This window comes from Labrus bergylta, chromosome 2 (genome assembly GCF_963930695.1).
Source record: "Labrus bergylta chromosome 2, fLabBer1.1, whole genome shotgun sequence".
In the NCBI taxonomy this organism is placed as follows: domain Eukaryota; kingdom Metazoa; phylum Chordata; class Actinopteri; order Labriformes; family Labridae; genus Labrus; species Labrus bergylta.
Genome location: NC_089196.1, coordinates 34,692,432 through 34,712,820, shown reverse-complemented (window position 1 = coordinate 34,712,820; position 20,389 = coordinate 34,692,432). Strand labels below are relative to the sequence as shown.

The following is a 20,389-nucleotide window of genomic DNA, read 5'->3' as shown; positions in this document are numbered from 1 at the left end:
CATAAACTGACACAGAATGAGTGAGATCTAAAGACTTACGTGACATCCAAATAATCAGTGAGTCTGTTATTCTTCTTTTCTCTAGTCCTGGACTAAAACAGCTTTTATACACAAGGCCGTCCTGTCCATGACTCAGACAACAGTACAGCAGGCGGGACTCGAGCTTCTCACTCATTGTAGACAGTCATGACTCAGAGACACATTTTCAGAGGTTATACTTGATTTCTGCTTTATTTATTTAAAATGTCACACATGCCTCCTTTAAAGATTTAAACATGACTTAAAATGATGCAAACAACAACAAGCTATACTTCTCTCTGACAGTGTGTTATTATCACTTATCCAAATTCAAACATATGTTAATAGTTGATCAGGGCTTAAAAAGTCATTTTTCTACAAAGGAAGCTTGTACTGTATGTAACATGCCTCTTAATGTGCCTTTTTATTAAACATGTGTATTTTTTTAAACATAATCTTTTTTTAATTAGAGGACCAGAGCTCTTATTTCATTCTGAATAATTTAAATGTTGTGACTTGTTTTACCTTCTCATGATCTGTAACTGCCGTAAGGTGCAGAACGGGGCTGAATGACCACATGCAGACTCTCCGCTCCGTTAAACAAGACTGCTCACGCCTCATTTTAAGAGGAACAACATCTTAAAATACACAGACGAGCACTTGTCAAACATTTGCCACAATGCTGTTATTAACCCTGTTACACAAGTTACAGTGAAACCTGCAAAGCTGGTCAGAAAATGCTGAATTAAATGTATGCACACATAAACATTTGTGAGAAATTACAATTTTATTTAAAATTTCAAGACAGAAATATTTGTTTTCTCATCTTCTTGTTTTATTCAATAATATATAAAATGTTTTTTTCCTAGTTTTAGCAGATTTAAAGTTGATATTTCATATCAATGTTGATTTTTATAAGCATTTTTAAATCATAATTCTACCGTGTTTAACATTTTGTGTAATAAAACAGTATTTTTGAACCTGTTCTATTTTTCTGTCATTGAATAACTTAGCAAATACAGTATTTCTATAGTTTGGTCACTTCCTCATAGAGCCACTGGGGGGCAGCGGAGCAGCATTAACAATAAACACATGAAAGGAGAAGTGAAATTAAACTACATTACTCTCTGACCTAATATTTAAAAAAACTTTTCAGCCCATCAAATAATCAGACAGTTTTTAATCAGCTTGGAAGTTTGATAAGAACTACCACAATCCCCCCCCCCTCCCCCCCCCCCCCCGCCAAAAAAAAGTGTAGGGATGTATTAGAAGTATAAAGTGGAAGAAGTTAAGTATCACTGCATGCGCGATTATAGCCTAAATAAAACCATCGGTTTGAATGATTGTGATGACGTGGATCTGTCAGTAAAGTTTGATATTTAGTGAAATAGGTTTGCTTTGTTGTTAAGGGAGCGAGCATTCTGCAGCATAAATGAGGCGGTGGTGTATTCTGAAGCAGAGGGGGAGAGAGGAGTGGTTCTGTCAACACACACAACAACAGGTATCAGGTTTCTGCTGTGCACGTGTGATTTGTTGTGATGATGGCGCCGGTCAGACACTACAGTGGGGATAGCATGGTCAGTGTAAACAAACTTGCATCGGGCAGCCCTATGGACAGACAACTGGTCTCTTAACAGGAAAGAGAGTGTGTGTGTGTGTGTGTGTGTGTGTGTGTGTGTGTGTGTGTGTGTGTGTGTGTGTGTGTGTGTGTGTGTGTGTGTGTGTGTGTGTGTGTGTGTGTGTGTGTGTGTGTGTGTGTGTGTGTGTGGGGCAAACATTGTATCATGTTGCGGATGATAACGGCATGAAAGGAGTGAGTGGGGGAGTTTACCCCCGTGCCCCCCTCCCTCTCCAAGTTGATACATTCTCCTGCTTATTCTGCTCCGGTCCCCGGCATCATAACGTGCCTCTCGCTCACACCTGAAGAACACACTCTCTCACCTCGTACTCTCTCTCCTCACTCGCTCCCCCCACACACAGTCTAAAGTGTTTCATGACATCTGTTTAAACACAGACAGAACCTCAGTCTAAGTTCTTCTTGGGTAACACTTTATATGAAGGTCCTTGAAATAAGCTGTTATTACCATCAAATCTGCTGTATAAGACACACTTTAAACCCTCAGGCATCAGTTTAATTTACTACCCTCTTAAGTCATTAAGGACAAAAATGTCCATTTCCAAAAATCTGCTATAAAAATAGAACAGATTACTTTTTTTTTTTTTTTGCTTCTTTCTGCATAAATCTCTTAAACAACTTCAGCCCTGCTCAAAACTACCAAACATTCAATCATTTTGAGGATTTTAAGCCTTTAGATGCCAATTTGATTACTTGATCACTGTTGTTATTTATGAAAAAATAAACAAAAAACAAGTTATTTTCCATATAACAAATGTTTGGTGTCTGGGGGATTTTTTAAAATCAGTCTTTGTTTTGTTAAAATCTAAGGACAAACAGAAAATTTAAATATTTATATGCTTTTATTTACTTTGTGTTTAAAGGTTAATCAGCTTTATTATTACTTATCAGGTTATCTCTGTTGTCAGCCTTTATTTAAAGTTTGTATTGAACACTGGAGAGCAGCACTGAGCAGGTCAGGAAATCAGGTAACCTTTGTGAGCCAGGTGTGTAAACCTGCTGAGTGGCTCTAACTGACAGACAGGAGTGTCAGCGGTGTGTGTGAGAGCAGGAGTGAGGTGAGAGGCTGAGACACTTTCAGGATGAATTCAATGAAAGGAAGACAGCAGAGATACCTTTGGTAAGTGTGCTGTGTTCTTTGGTAATTATCTGTTCAGAATGTTTGAATGGTGACATGTATTTAATGTAGGCTGTTTATTTCATAGTGATGCACTCTGCATTCTGGTTTTATAGTGTAGTGTTCACAGGAAACAATTACATTAGAAGGGTAAATAATAATTAATATTGAACACATTTAACTGGTTTGTTTAAATTATAAACAAAAGATAAAGAACTGAATAGATACTAAAATTCAGATTCATTTAATGGTTATATTAACTTAAATTCTGATTTGTGTTGTTTGGTGTTAAAATGAGAAAAAGGAAGGTAAGGATGCTAAAAGATGCATGGTTAACATTGTATAAGTGGAAAACTGCTTCCCCAGATTACTTTACAATTATAATAGGAATGTATATGTGAAGAATTTTGTTCATAGATATTTTCCTTGCTTTTCAGAACCACACACAATAAACAGTTGTAACCTCGCTGCATTAAAGTCTCCTCTTTGAACTCTTTTACTATCGTGGCCTAACCCAAACCAATGTGTTCAGTCTTCTAGAATAAGGGTCTGCTTGGAGGTGAAATATTGATAAATGAAAGCAGTTACTTTTATTGAAATAAGAAAAGTTTTAAGATTGATGACGAGTCAGGTTACCGTGGGAATTGGATAGCGCCAAGACCAATCGAAGAATCATTTTCCTCTTAGCTGAAAATGTATAAAAAGCAGTGAAGCAGCAAAAAGGAAGCCAAAGAGAGAAATGATAACAGAACAAATAAACACACCATTGAAGTGTTTTTTACCATATACCATTTAGTTACACACACTGAAGGCTATAATCTATCTCTATCGTTTCTTCTAACAATATGTTGAGTAAATCCAGAATGCCAGATGACATCTACAGGTGTTATCATTCAGTTTGTGATTTTCTTTATTTTGTATTCTGACTGCAGGATTCTTATTAAGGGTTACAGGTTTTCAGTGAAATCGACATCGACCTGACCTGACTGTGGTCGCTCTGCATCAGGATCTGCTGAACTCCTTTTCTTTACCAAAGACACTTTAAACACTCGACACAAAATAACACAAGTAGATGAAAGTCTTTCTCACTCTACATCAGTTTATTTATTACAAGGTTACACATGAGCTGTATGAAGAACTTGTGCTACCCAACACAGAGGCCTCCAAGGAAACAGAGTGACAGAAAGAAGAGAAGATATCAGGAGAGAAGAAGGATCCTTACACTGTAACTGTTTCATATAAACCCTTTCAATTCAAACGTCATAGCTGCTCCCAACTTACTGGTTCATATGTCAGTCTGAGGTTTAGCATTTCTCTCCAGTGTGAACTAACATGTGTCTGGTCAGATTTCCTCTTTGGGTAAAACTTTTACTGCAAACAGAGCAGCTGAAGTCTTTCGCTCCTGTGTGAACTAACATGTGTGACTTCAGACCCCCCTTTTGTCTAAATTGTTTTCCACACTGAGAGCAGCTGAAGGGTTTTTCTCCCGTATGCAGAATCATGTGTATAGTCAGATCTCTTTGTCGGTAAAATGTTTTACCACACTCAGAGCATCTAAAGGATTTCTCTCTGTGAATTGCCATGTGATATGTCAGACTGGCCTTAAGGGTAAATCTTTTCTCACATTGAGAGCAGCTGAAGGGTTTTTCTCCAGTGTGAATCATCATGTGTCTGGTCAAATTTCCTTTTGCGTTAAATCTTTTACCGCACTCCGAGCACCTATGTGGTCTCTTACCAGTCTGTAGTTTCTTATTTTTGAAGTTTAATTCTGAAAGATCTTCTCTTGTCTCTTGCCAATCATGACTGTCATCAGTCTTGACCTCAGTCACTGGTTGTAAACGTCTCTCTGGTTCTGAGTCTCTCTCTGGTTCTGCTCCTCCACAGTCCTCTCCATCAACTCCTGTTTCCATCTGTTCAGTTTGTCTCTGATGAAGCTGTGAGGACTGAAGTTTCTCTTCACCATCTTCACTCTTCACAGAGACAGGAGTGAAGGGGAACTTGGTGGTATCAGCCTCCTCCAGTTCTTGAAGCTGTTCTTCCTCCTGACTGCTCCACAGTTCCTCATGTTCTTCTTTAATGTGTTGGGGCTTAGTGTCCTCCTGGTCCAGAATGTGGCTCCACTCCTGCTGCTCAGGTGGAAGCTCTTCTTTACTCACCAACAGCTGCTGGAGATCTGCAGGACACAGTAAACAAACATTAACGGTACTTATAGACTGATTTTTAAATATTAATGCGAGCAGGACCCCACGCTGAGCTCAACTCGGCGGCAAGGAGATGCGCACATGCGCGGAGCAACCCAATACACAATGAATGGGCATGACAGCACCGCCGGCCGCATCGTATCTGAAAGGCCCTTAAGGCTGTGAGGACTGAGGTTTCTCTTTATCATCATTAAATCCTGGAGAGCGGGCAGCCCGGGTTCAAATCCGACCTGTGGCTCCTTTCCCACAAGTCATTCCCCACTCTCTCTCTTTGGTTTCTGATTCTGTCCTACCTACCAAAAAATCTTGTTTAAAATTATTTTTATTTTTTAAACTTTGTGGTAAGTTATTATGTTTTTCTAAAAACCCATACGCAAAAAGTTCTTATCAGAAGAATGTTCATCTATAAATCATGTCTCAGGGCCCCTCCCCCCTCCAGCTGCACTACATGGACTATTCCATCATGACCCTCAGGTCTTATGGTGCATTCAGGTGCTGCTCAGGTGCTCCAAGTTTCCGAGTTAGGAAGTCGTTCTTTCGACTTGATTTCAGTTCAGTTGCGTTGATGCTGCAAAGAAGATCAGTGAAATTTTACTGTTACAGTTATATTTGAGCAAAAAGTTGATGGTCAATACGTGAATTAATAAAAAGTATGTTAACATTAACTAAACATATTTTCCCCCTATGTGATGACATCAAGTCAGGAAGTCGAGCAATTCTTCTTTCTCAGTCAAGAAGGCACCAAAATGTATTTCACATTTCTACATATATGACCCAATGTCAATACAGATTCATGTTTCAACGGGTGAAGTATCCCTTTAAAGAAATGATTGACACGGCATCACAGAGAGAGAAAGAAGAGACGAGAGTGAAAGAGATAGATAGATAGATAGATAGATAAATAGATAATACTTTATTGTCAGACGTAGTCTGAAATTTGCCTTGCGTCACAGCGGCTCTGTTTGCGGCACAACCCTGTAAAGCCTGACACATCAAAAAATAACAAGAAAATTCTATTTTTTTGGAATTGAGATGTTTATTAAACCCTTAAACAAAATCCCCCCAAATGTTTTTGTCATATCATGTTGTTTATGATATTTGTTTTGTAGCACATTGATACATCGGGCGTTTTTTGGCAAATTTTTGCACACAACAATGTTTGTTTTAGAAACAAAAACAAAATATGCCCTTCACATTTTGAAAATACAGAACATTTCATGCAGTTTTTCTCATTTTTTTAACATAACACTTTTTACAGCCTTTTTATTTCATTTTGTAGTAGGCACAAAAACAGTTTCTGTCCTTGTTCAGGTACAGATGCACCTCACACTTCTCACAGTAGACATGTGAGAAGTGATTGCCAGTGCAGTGCTTGCATCTCTGTCGGGTTTCCCATGTTGGAAAATGAGCAATGCCATCCCTTCTCACATCAAGAGGCACACTGCAGCTTGGTCTTTTACGGGGTGGTGTTGGAGTCTCTTCTGGAGAGGATAGTGGTCTGCCACACCTGATTTTGGCCTTTCCTGCGCTTGTCAGAGAAGTGCCAACCAAAGCCTGAAACCTTCGCAGAGGCACGGGTTTCTTCTTGGGGTTTAGCTTCTTCTGGTCTTTTCTGTAGAGGTTCCACGCATTGATGACTGCCACTGTAACAGTGTTCCACCAGATGTACATGTACCATCTTCGGGATCTGAAGCTGAACTTGTAAAGTGCAGACAGCAAGGAGATCAACACCTCCCATGAACTTGTTATATGTTTCAACAATGGCTGGTCTGAGAACCATTATGTGAGTTTTGGATTTGCGATCCCAGCGTTTCACATTTCCCACAGGTTCAGTGCCAACAAAAGAGGAAATCAGGTTCACTGCTTTGTTGTCGTACCATCTTACAACGATGTTGTTTTCCTGGTTCACTCTGAAGTTCATTGACCCTCTTCCATTTTTCTTCAATTCTTTTTCATCCATCATGGTGCAGTGTTTCATCCTGTTCATCCGGATCGTGCCAACATAGTGGATTCCTCTTTCTTTTAGGTGTTGCACCAGGGGAACTGATGTGAAGTAGTTGTCTGCAAAGACCTTGTGATTTTTTCCTGCTGGAAGTGTTGATGTCATTTTCACCACAGCTTCTCCTGTAACACCTACTTCAGACTTTTCTCTGTCTGGATTATCTGCACCTTGACAAATATCAAAGTCATAAAGAAAGCCACTTTGTCCAGCACGTCCCCACATTTTGAAACCCCATTTGTGAGGTTTTGCAGGCATGTAGACACGTAGATGAGATTTTCCCTTAAATGGCACCATGATTTCATCAACTGCATGGCTTTCTTCAGGAGGTATGCAGAGAAACTGTTCCCCCAGTTTTTGTAACCATGGCCTGAGCTTCCACAGTTTATCTTTCTTTGCATCATCAGACACACTGAGGTTGTCCTGAAAGTGAATCACTGTCAGCAATTTCAGAAACCGATCTCGAGACATCACATGACAAACTGCAGGGAGCCTTGTCTCCATCTCCCAATAGGCTCTCACAGAGGACATCTGTACTAACCCCATATGAATGTACATGCCTAGAACCTGCTCTATTTCCTTGGCAGTTGTGTTTACTGACTTGCCCTCTTTTTGTACACTGTACAGGTTTGTTTGTTCTGCAGTTTCCTCTAGCATTTTATCAGTGACAAACTGTTTGAAATACATGTATAGTGTCCAGTCACACCTGTCTTCTGTGCCTTCCTCAACACTTGCAATGAAATCGATAGATGGAGCTTGATAATTTATTTTTCTCCATCTGTATTCTTTCCTTTGTGCATTGGCCTTCACTGACTCCTTTCTGATTGTGTCCTGTGTTGTTGTTGGGATCTCAACTTCTGTGCTTGTCTGGGCTACACTTTCATCTTGATAGTCTTCCTCATCACTGCTATCTGAACTTCCATCATCATGCATGGTCTGAGGAGTCCATTCTTCCATCTTCCCCTAACTGCTCTATGTCACTTGAATTGCCATCCATTATCATGTTGATGACATTTTCAATGTACGTTTGTTTTCTCACTTCTTCCTCTATTCTTTTTGACATCTAAAAATACACACATAACAAATTGGTCAATATAGCGTAGCGATTATGATTTCAGAGGAATTGTTATTGTGAAAATACCCAAAATGTTTTTTTTAAATGGCATTTCAGTCATTAATTAGATTTATTGAATCATCAAAATAGTGTGTGTTTACACGATTTAACTGTAATATGAAGAATGAATTATTAAGTAATGATACATTGTTTTAATACAGAATATACTCATATTAAAGAATTAGTAACAATATAAATGTTATTCTGACTGTAACTTCTTGAAAATTAGCAAAGATTTTCCTGCTGAAAGTGTGTGGATGCTAGCATGATGGTGGCCATTTTTTAAAGGTCAAAAAAAGCCCTCTCTGTGTTCAGGGCGTGGTCAGGGTCAGAGGCGATGCAGTTAGCCAGTCTTAAATGCTTTTGTTGTAGGCCGATTCATAGAGTCTTTGCATGGGTTGGCCTACAATCTTAGAGCAGATGTTCAACTGCTGGAGCAGTTTAGACTTCAGAGTGGCAGACAGACACATATACAATGAGGTGTTACAATACTGTAGGACACTTAGAATCACAGAGGCAACGAACAAAAGAAGAATCTGTCGACTCGCCCCAAAAGATCTCAGACGGCGGAGGAAATAAATTCTTTGTTTTGTCTTTTTACAGATGTAATCGATGTGATCTTTCCAGGACAACAGATGGTCGATCATTATACCCAGATATTTATAAGATGACACTTGCTTGATTGTTTCATCATGAATGAGAATAGGAGCTTTATGAGCATCAGACGGTGAACCAAATACAATTTCCTCTGTTTTCTTTGCATTGATCTCTAGAGCATGGTCATCACTCCACATAACTATTTTGTTCACAGCATGTTGGTGCAGTCCAGGGTCGTCAGAGTTACTTAACAGAGAAATCAGAGCTGTATCGTCAGAGTACTTCAGAGTGTACTGATTTTGTGTATCAGACCGACAGTCATCTGTATAAAAAGTGAAAAGCACAGCTGAGCTCACACAACCCTGAGGAGCGCCAACATTAGTTGTGATAGCAGATGAAAGGGTGTTATTCACCTTCACAAACTGGATTCTGTTAGTGAAAAAAGAAGCATACCAAAGAGTCAAGTAGGGGTTAAGTTTTTGTTGAATCATTTTTGATACTAAGATGTCTGCTTTTATTGTGTTAAATGCTGATGAAAAGTCTAGAAAGAGGGCTCTTGCAAATGTATTTGGCTTATCTAAATGTTTGGTGATGATATGGACCAAAGATGTTTGAGCAGTATTCTTTCTAGAGATTTCATGATCACTGAGGTAAGAGCTATTGGTCTGAAGTCTTTATGATCCCTTGGACATGGAATCTTAGGTAAAGGTTTTATGTACAAAGTTTTCCATGACATAGGGACCTCATGTGTCAACTGAAGACTGAAAAATTGGTTGCCATACTGGAGCCAACTCAGCTGCAAAGTTTTTTAGCAGAAAACCACTACACTTATCAGGTCCCACTGCTTTCTTTGTATTTGTACCCTGAAATGTTTTCCTTACATCTTCAACAGTGATGATAATTCTGTCTGAAGCTGCAGGTATGATGGTTCTGAGTATTTCAGGGAATTTTGCAGGGTCGTCTTGTGATTCAAATCTAGTAAAAAAAAGTTCATTGTCTGTCGCAATTGATTTGATTGGAGTTGACATGCCCGTCATAGCTTTCATGTTGTCCCACACTCTTTTAGGGTTTTTAGCTTTAAAGGCTTGTTCAAGAAGCTGTCTGTATGCCACTTTTGCTTCTCTCAGTCTGATTCTCAACTCTTTTTCTGTAAGTTTTAGTGCTTCTGGATTTTTATTTTTAAAAGCCACTTTTCTTGTACTTATGACTGCCTTTATGTCACTAGTGACATATGATTTATTATCAGGGTAAATTTAAATTTCCTTTGTTGGAACAACAGCTCTACACAAAAATTGATATAATCATTTGTAACATCAGTTATGTCATTTATGGAGCCCTCATGAAAAATTTAACAATTTGTCCAGCCAAAACAGGCTTTCAGTTGTTCTTTACTCTCATTTGTCCATGTCCTAATCACTTTCTTTTCTGGTTTACTTCTCTTAAGTTTTGTCTTATACACTGGAATCATGTGCACAACATTGTGGTCGGACTTTAATATAGGTGGCCGGCACTTGGACACATAAGCACCTTTAACATTTACAAAGCACTTGTCCAAAATATTGTCTTTCCTGGTCTGGTCCTTGACGTACTGCTCGAAACCAGGCCGCACAGTTTCCAGGTGACAATGATTCAAGTCTCCCAAAACTATAGCCGGTGCCTCAGGGTAGTTGAGTTGTAGCTCAGGAACACAGTCAGCTATGGTCCGTGCAGCTTGTGACGCTTTCCTGTTTGGGGGTGCGTATACAACGAACAGCAAAATACACCCAAATTCTCTCTTGGCAAATAAAATGGTCTTAAAGTCATACTGAGAATTTCTACATTTGGATCATAGATCGTTGACTGAGTGCATTCGGCACCATAGATCGTTTATATACACGCAGATGCCTCCTCCCCTTGTTTTTCCTGAGTCAGCGTCTCTGTCTGCTCGCAGCAAAGTAAATCCGGGGACATGAAAGAGGGAGTCAGGCATCGTCGCTTGTAACCAGCTTTCTGTAAAGTATAACAGAGATGCCTCTCGGAATTCATTACAGTACCTTGCGTATGTTCGTATAGCATCCACTTTGTTGCTCAAAGAGTGCAGGTTTGTGAAGACAATAGATAAGAGTGGTGGCCGATTTGATCGCTTTCGTAGCCGGTTTCGAATTCCTCCTCTCTTTTTCCTTTTTTTGGTCCTGATGAGCTCCTGGGGGATCTTTTCCAGCGTCAGCCGGTAGAAGTGGCTTGATACAACTGCTTGGGTCGGGTCTGGTTGTAGCTCCAGCAGAGCCTCTCGGCTGTACGAGCGTGCAAGCCGTGACGCCTCACTCAGGTGTGCTTTCGGACATTGCATGGAAAGGCATTGTCCAAGTAGACAGAATAGCCACAGAAACACAAGCACAGTTCGAGGGACACTCATCTTACACTTTAGATGAACATATTCCACAGACAGGCCGGATAAGACAACGTTTTAACAACATTAAACACGAGAACAAACAAACAAACAGAGCGTGCTGGGACGCAGTGCGCACCTGATCACTTTGCGAAGATAAAAAATAACAAACTGTTTCTTTTGAGTTCAGGCGTGTAAGAGCTGCAGTTGAATCTGAACAAACAACAACTCTCTCTGGCCTTCTCGATCCATTCAACCCTAACATTATAGCAGTTAGTTCTGCTGTAAACACGGATCACTTATTATTCATTCTTTTACATATTTCTATATCAAACTCAGATATGAACACTCCTGTCCCCACATGTCCACTCTCTGGCTCTTTGGATCCATCAGTAGGTATGTAGTTATAATATTTCTTTTGTAAATAATCTTCAACCAAATGCCCAATGTTAGCCACATTTCTTTCAATCCATTCTCACTTTTGCTCCACAAGTTGTAAGTCAACGCTAGGCACTGGAACAATCCATGGAGGGATATTAGCCCATCCAACATTTGGTCCATCAAGTGGAGTTTCTCCAAGGTGCTCTTTGCTGCTGCAGGAGCTGCACTATGGCCAAAGATACAACGAGCAAGAGCAGCTGGAAAACGGGCGTACTACAAAGGTGGTGCTGGGTTCAACAACGGACAGAGAGTCACTTAGGAGCGCCATACAAGATCACATTTGATGGTTTATGTAAGCCAGCAATAACAGGCGTTTGGCCTGCACACAGGTTGGATGGTTCAGTTCATATTTTTTGATATTGAAGGGACGTTAAGTTTAAGGCTCTCTTTTGTGTCCTTTATATTTCAACTGTAAAGTAAAAGTAAAAGTAAATGTTTTACCAAAAAGTCATATATAGAAACTATGCTACGAGTATTAAGCGCATTTGATGAAGCTGCAGCTACTTTTCTCTGCTCCTCTCTGCTGTCATGACTGTGAGCATCGCGGGGGACGAGACACACCAACAAACAGCGCACACGCACACGCACACACACACACACACACACACACACACACACACACACACACACACACACACACACACACACACACACACACACACACACGCGCACACACGCACACGCACACTTGCACTGGAGCGCCAGCCACCACGCAAACCTGTTTACTTTTTACTTTTAGTGCTACAGCACACAGTTGATCCGTGATCCGTACGGACCGAGGTGGGAACACACGTGAACCGGTCAAACAGTCGGTTGGACTTTACTCCGTTCACTCTCACCGTGTCTGCAGCTAATTTAACAAAAGCAAAATCATCTCACAGCAGCCTGCTGTAGTCTGTGAACATCTCCACACAGATTAAAGTTGTTTGTTGTAAACTAAATTAAGGGGAAAACATATGTGATATAAATACAAACTTAATATTAAAATGTAGCCTACCCTAAAATAAGAGTTTAAAAAAAAGTATGTCGATATTGCATTATTTTTTCCAGAACTCTCATTTATTATTTTCTGTTTGTTGTGTGAGTATTAAATGCGTTTGTAGGCTGTTGGTAAAGGCTATGGCTCACTATGTGGACTGGTAGATCTCGGCAGACTGGCAACTTTAAAACTAGATCTTGGTTCAAAAAAGGTTGGGCACCCCTGCTCTAAACGCACGAGAGAAAACACAAAGAGAAAATCTGTATTTTTATTTTGTAAGGGTGAAAAAGCTAATTTTATATTTCTGAAGAAACACTTCAAACTAGAGGATGAAATATTCTGGATAAATCAATGAGATGACCTTGGTTCCACTAGATCAGCAGGCTCCTGTTCTGTAACCCTCCTGGTAAATTCATCACCTCTAGAAGTACTCATGATGGTCACTGGATAATTTACGTACTTGACATTAATGAGCACTTTTATATTTTGGTCAATAGGTATGGCTTTAATAACCTAACTCAAAACAAACAGTTGATTTTGGAGGTCTCTAGTGTCACTGAATCCCTTAAACTATCCAACTGCCAACATTATTATAGGAGGGATTTTAAATATGATCTTTTCCTGAAGATATAAAAGTTATTATATCTGATGTGATGCTGGATAAATCTATCACTTCTTACATCTCTAAATGGGAATTCATGAAGTTCACATTTAGGGAGCACTCTGTTACATTTGGAAAATCTCTAAATAGAAGTAACAAATCATCAGAAATGAATATAATCAAAGAAATAAAAAGCTGCTGTAAGAAGACATGACTTTGTGACAATGATAAACAAAAAGAACATATTCTACAAACACAGCTGGATGAATTCTGTGTGAAGAAAGCTGAAGGAGCCGACAGAAGATCCAGGGTCAAATGGATGGAGGAAGGGGAGGAAAGTATTTCTGTCAATGAGAGAAAAGAAGGCAGGAAAGAAATCCAATCAAAGCCTTATTAGTTCATGACCAAGTTAGTTCTGATCCAGTCTTGATGAAATGGTTTCTTTCTCTGGTAAACTAGACTCATCAACCTTTTCTGTCATGGATGCTGACTCCTTCTTCAGCCATCTCTCAGCTCTTCTTCCTCATATAGACGAGGAGTTTGCAGAATGATGTGATGCTGATATTACTTCAGAGGAGCTCAAAGAAGCAGTAGATAGTCTTTCTTTGGATAAGTCACCAGGATGTGAACTTTTAGAAACATGTTTGGGAATTGTTAGAGAGTCCATTTTCTCTCATGTTAAAGGAAGCTACTGACAACAAGACATTCCCCCACACTATGAAACAAGGCATCTCGGTCTTTGCAGACACGGAGAGTCTGGCTCGTTTCTTGAGTTGGGCCATTCATTATTGCACACAGAGCTTAAACTGTACATACACTTCAGATACTGACTCGTTTAGAGCAGAGCCCAGCATCAACAACGTGACCCAGCACGATAAACGACTTTCCATCTATAGTACGACGATCACAGAGACTGTTTGTACTCGTCAACATAAAGACGACTTAATCAGACAGCTCGGCTGATCGCTGCGATGTAACGCTAAAGTGATCACATTAAAACATACCATTGAATCTACCCTACTGTGACTGGCTGAATAGGAAGGAGACATCTGATTGGCTACAGACATTTCCATTTGTGAATCGAACCACGGCAGGGGAGTCTCAAAAGTCCCACACACAAATGCAACGAGGTTCACACATGACAAAGAGTTTGTAAAGGCAGACTGACAAAACAAGATCCAAATGTGTTTTTTTAATATATATGTATATCACACATTTGTGGATTTCTATTAAATATAAAACTATAAATATTTGTTCATGAATCTTGTTTTTTATTTGTGTATTTTTTTACATTAATATACAATGCTAAATATTTGTGTGTGTATTGAAAACTATTTTTGTGGATAGAGTCCTTATAAATCACAAAATACATTTGTGAATCCTTCTGTGTGCATTCATGAAAATTGAGACTGATCTAACTCCAAACTAAACAGACTCAGCTTCCTCTGATTGTCAGTTGACAAGGTAGAGACGTGCTGATTGGCTGGAGGCTTAGGCGTAAAGACTCTGTCAAAATTTGTGGTTGTAACTCAAAGCTTGTGCTTGTACCTTCAGGATCGCACGTGAAGATAGGGAATTTGTGCAATCTGAACTGTGAGCACAAAATCATTACACATCTTCACATTTTTTCACAACAACAGAATTGTTTTACATATGCTAAGACTATTTCTACAATTACAAATGTTGTTTGCACATGTGCAAACCTTACCTGTGTGCACAAAATATTTCACCAAAGTAACCTTTCACGAGTTCAAAATCTTATTTACAGGCAATTGATCCCATACAGCAGCCCTTCCTTTTTTACAGACCACTGCAGGACAACAGACTGCCTCAAACACTTTCATCAACTTCTATCATCACACAATATATCTGATATCAAAGCAGTAAAGGATCATCTGACACAATAAACAAGCTTCCTTCAGTAAAATGTTATAAAGCTGTGACCTTTGATTCCCTGTTGCTATGGTGATTATTAGACTTTGGTATTTCCTGGTGTCAGGAGACTTGACTTTGACGTTGTCCTGTTGAGATGCAGATTAGTTCTCTGTGTTGAAGGTAAGAGACACTTTTTATACTGTTTGAAAGACTCATTTAATTTAAGTGTAAAAAGAGCTGTAAGCTAACAGTTAGCCACCGGATTCATTAGCTGCTCTGACTAAAGTAGAAGTGAAGGACACACAATGATCCTCAGTCCCGATGCAGGCTATGCTAACATGCTAACAGGTTGATTAAAGACGAGCCCGCTCTGGAAGTTTCTTTCATTGAGATCATCACTTTATCTTCTGTAATTGAAATGTTTGAGTGATTATCATTTTGATTTGAACATTTTTCTTAATTACGTTTTCTTTACAGTGGAACATATTCATAAGAAGTTGTTGTAACTCTCTCAATCAGCTGATTGTGTTCTTGGTTAATCAATGACTTATTGGGTTTGACTTGTTATTGTTTTATGATTCAAAGTCCTGCAGTGAAGCCTCCTCTGATAAGATAAAACTTTATTGATGCGAGAGGATCAATTCAAAAAAGTTCAATTCATAAAAGTTTAAATAAAATCATTTAAATTCATCAAATTAGAACAAGAAGGAGATGATGACAGATCTTAAAAAAGAGTGATTCATGTCCAAGTTACAGACTGTGCAGTGAATACATTCAGAACCTACAACTACTTTAATACTTCAGCTGGATAATCAGTCTGACAAGAACAGAACATCTGAGAGTAATAAATCATCTACTATAAGAGAGAACAGAAGATTAGATCATAACACCAGGTGAACCAGGTAGATGTGATGTTAGTAGACTGATGATGATGATGATGATGATGATGATGAAGGTGAACCAGGTAGATGTGATGTTAGTAGACTGATGATGATGAAGGTGAACCAGGTAGATGTGATGTTAGTAGACTGACAGTGAGGTGATGATGATGATGATGATGAAGGTGAACCAGGTAGATGTGATGTTAGTAGACTGATGATGATGATGTTGATGATGATGATGAAGGTGAACCAGGTAGATGTGATGTTAGTAGACTGACAGTGAGGTGATGATGATGATGATGATGAAGGTGAACCAGGTAGATGTGATGTTAGTAGACTGACAGTGAGGTGATGATGATGATGATGATGATGAAGGTGAACCAGGTAGATGTGATGTTAGTAGACTGACAGTGAGGTGATGATGATGATGATGATGAAGATGAAGGTGAACCAGGTAGATGTGATGTTAGTAGACTGACAGTGAGGTGATGATGATGATGATGAAGATGAAGGTGAACCAGGTAGATGTGATGTTAGTAGACTGACAGTGAGGTGATGATGATGATGATGATGATGATGATGAAGGTGAACCAGGTAGATGTGATGTTAGTAGACTGACAGTGAGGTGATGATGATGATGATGATGATGATGAAGGTGAACCAGGTAGATGTGATGTTAGTAGACTGACAGTGAGGTGGTGATGATGATGATGATGAAGGTGAACCAGGTAGATGTGATGTTTGTAGACTGACAGTGAGGTGATGATGATGATGATGATGATGATGATGATGATGATGAAGGTGAACCAGGTAGATGTGATGTTAGTAGACTGACAGTGAGGTGATGATGATGATGATGATGATGATGATGATGATGATGATGATGATGATGATGAAGGTGAATCAGCAGCTTCATCTCTTTGTTTTCTTCACAGCTGAAGATCTTTGACTGGATGTGACTTCAGCAGCTGAACTCCATCAGTGTTGTTGTAGTGACAGAGTGCAGCTCTCCCAGCAGGGGGCGCTCTGCTATGGATCAGTGTGAGGACACAGAGGAGGGAGTCCCTCCCTCTAAAACCTCTCTGTGTGAGGAACATGAAGCTCTGAGGTGAGGATCTCTAACTGTCCATGGCTGTATCCAAATTGCCAAGTACCTACTCAATCTGTCTGTAGTCAGTACCTACTATCCGTGCTGTATACTGTTAGTACCTACTATTCAGTAGGTGCGCGTAGGCAGATATTTGTTCCAACTTGATTCATTCAGTATGGAAGTGACGTCATTTACGTTACCCGAACCGGCCGCATACACCGTTTTTTTTTTTTAAGCTTTATTCAAGAAGAGTAATGCGCATACAGTCAAGTAAACAAAACAATATCACAAGTAAAAGACAGATTAAATAACTAAATAACATAGAGTAGCCCAAAGAAAAGTACAAATGAAAGACAGTAATATACAGAATATAAAGTAAAACAATAAAGACACATTTAAATAGTGAAATCATTATTTAAATAGTGAAATCATTCTTTAAATAGAGGGGGAAAGGTTTTATAAGAATGCAGACATCTGTTTTCTGTTCTTAATTAAAAGTAGTGATTTCAGTCGGGACTTTAACTCTAGATTAAAAATTGATTCAATTAATCCACGCTAATTTGTTTTGATTTGGAGGTGAACGTGAGGTGACGATTTACGTTTAATTTCGCACAGCATTGTGGGTAAAATACAATTCATTTCATGAAAGCACGCATCTGATCCATACTGCATAAAACCCGGAAGTTAGTATCCATACTGAAATGTTCAGGATACTGAGGTGGACCCAAAATATGCATACTGAATGACCACGAGAGTTTACTGAACTGTGGCTATTCAGAAAGGGCCCATGACTCTTCTCCATGTCACAGCTCAGCACTCACATCACTCCACCTTCATCATCATCATCATCATCATCACTGTCTCATCTGCTGTTCACAGTAACTGATAATGTTTGTTTTTTTGTATCAGGATGCAGGAACAGAGACCAGACTCTCCTGGACCCAGCTGTGTGTCCATGAAGAGTGACCGGTCTATGGGTCGCCCTGTGGACTTTAAAGATGGACGTCCTGCTGATGGAAGGTGAGATCTGAAATTGACAAAGAGCTCTGTTCTGCTTTTCTGTAGGCTCACTCTTTCATCCTCAGCCATTTACATCACTCTCAGTCTTCAGTCCATGTTCACCTCTCCCTGGACTCATACTTTTCTCCTGTTTCTCCTACTTCTCCACCAGAGGTCCTCAGAATTCACCTCCTTCTCTTCTAGGTTTCAATAGCCCAGACCTTCCCTTCTACTCTACTCACCTGTCTTCATTTTCCTCATCACCTTCATTTAGTTTTCTCACCACTTCATGATCATTGTGTGCTTTGGTTCTATCTTGTGTTTTTTCTTTTGAAGTGTTTGTATTTGAACCCTGACCTGCCTGAAGGCTGTAAAATGTGGAAAAGAATCATTTTATTGCAGCTGTGAGTCCATTTTTTTCTGCATTTGGGTCCTTCCCCGCACCCTATTTCCCCGACCCTGTCAGAACTTAACCTGCCTGACACAGAACCAGCCGACAGTGTGATGGACTTCATGAATTCAAAGCAAAAACAGCCCTACTAGAAAGAAGCTAAATATTCTTAGACAAAGTCAAAATAATAGGCCAAACCTTAAAAAGAGACAAATCTGAGGAAAGATTTATTTTTGGGCTGTATCATGAAGACTGCAGACAAAGATCTTCAAAGCTCTTGAGTGTTTTTACAAACCTTGTAGGATCCATATTCTGGACTGACTCACAATATAAAAACTACTGTGATGGTGCAAGCAGCACTTATTCCCATCTGAAGTGATGTCAGTCTGAAGACTTTGTCCCAGAAGTGAATTCCAGGTTGAGGTTCCTGAAGTTGTTATGGACAAGTTCTTGATCTTGATCTGTTCTGTATCCTAACAGTAATTGCTGCTCGTTGTAAATGCTGCTCGGTCTCTAAATGTACTATGGGAGGTAGAGCCTTCAGTTTTCAGACTCCTCTCCTCTGGAATCGTCTTCTGTTAACTTTACTTTCATCAGTCTGAAGAATTTGAGGACAGGCACAGTGTTGGCTGTATTCTGAGTGAGATACTGTTCTAATAGAAACAGAGAGAACTGTGGAGAACATCAGCTCTGCCTCCTGATTACTGATTATCCATCTGCCAGTTTAAACTGGAACAATCTGATTAAAAATGATCTTTGAAACAAGATCCAGGGTGTGGTTAAAATGATGAGTAGGTTCGTTTACACCCTGGGTGAAACCAATAGAGTCTAATGACATGAAAGCTGTGCTAAGGCTATCATTATCAACATCCACATGGATATTGAAGTCACCCACAACAATTATTCTATCACTGCTAAGGACTACATTTGATAAGAATTCTGCAAATTCAGGTTCCTGAAGTTGTTATGGACAAGCCCTTGATCTTGATCTTTTCTGTATCCTAACAGTAATTGCTGCTCGTTGTAAATGCTGCTCGGTCTCTAAATGTACTATGGGAGGTAGAGCCTTCAGTTATCATGTCTGCTCGTGGTACCTACAGTCTCTAAATGTACTATGGGAGGTAGAGCCTTCAGTTATCAGGTCTACTCGTGGTACCTACGGTCTCTAAATGTACTATGGGAGGTAGAGCCTTCAGTTTTCAGGCTCTTCTCCTCTGGAATCATCTTCCAGCCGGGGTACGGGAGGCAGACACACTCTGTATTTTAAAGAATAGCTGAAGAGCAGCTGAAGATCTTTGACTGGATGTGACTTCAGCAGCTGAACTCCATCAGTGTTGTTGTAGTGACAGAGTGCAGCTCTCCCAGCAGGGGGCGCTCTGCTATGGATCAGTGTGAGGACACAGAGGAGGGAGTCCCTCCCTCTAAAACCTCTCTGTGTGAGGAACATGAAGCTCTGAGGTGAGGATCTCTAACTGTCCATGGCTGTATCCAAATTACCAAGTACCTACTCAATCTGTCTGTAGTCAGTACCTACTATCCGTGCTGTATACTGTTAGTACCTACTATTCAGTAGGTGCGCGTAGGCAGATATTTGTTCCAACTTGATTCATTCAGTATGGAAGTGACGTCATTTACGTTACCCGAACCGGCCGCATACACCGTTTTTTTTTTTTAAGCTTTATTCAAGAAGAGTAATGCGCATACAGTCAAGTAAACAAAACAATATCACAAGTAATAGATTAAATAACTAAATAACATAGAGTAGCCCAAAGAAAAGTACAAATGAAAGGCAGTAATATACAGAATATAAAGTAAAACAAACCAATAAAGACACATTTAAATAGTGAAATCATTATTTAAATAGTGAAATCATTCTTTAAATAGAGAGGGAAAGGTTTTATAATAATGCAGACATCTGTTTTCTGTTCTTAATTAAAAGTAGTGATTTCAGTCGGGACTTTAACTCTAGATTAAAAATTGATTCAATTAATCCACGCTCATTTGTTTTGATTTGGAGGTGAACGTGAGGTGACGATTTACGTTTAATTTCGCACAGCATTGTGGGTAAAATACAATTATTTT

At 39.5% G+C, this 20,389-nt stretch overlaps 2 protein-coding genes across 4 annotated transcripts in view; one reads left to right on the top strand and one right to left on the bottom strand.

Moving 5' to 3' along the window:
- Positions 1–20,389, bottom strand: part of LOC136181090 (NLR family CARD domain-containing protein 3-like) — a 412,285-nt gene that overhangs the window by 184,452 nt on the left and 207,444 nt on the right. The window lies entirely within an intron of this gene.
- The window catches only part of LOC109975750 (NLR family CARD domain-containing protein 3-like), a 393,020-nt gene continuing 387,667 nt past the window's right edge, over positions 15,037–20,389 (top strand). For all 3 annotated transcript variants that reach the window (XM_065961443.1, XM_065961439.1, XM_065961433.1), the window contains exons 1-3: positions 15,037–15,126; positions 16,763–16,935; positions 17,827–17,937. In XM_065961443.1, coding sequence (XP_065817515.1) covers positions 16,859–16,935; positions 17,827–17,937 — 188 coding nt within the window. In that variant the 5' untranslated portion in view covers positions 15,037–15,126; positions 16,763–16,858. The remainder of the gene's footprint in view (positions 15,127–16,762; positions 16,936–17,826; positions 17,938–20,389) is intronic.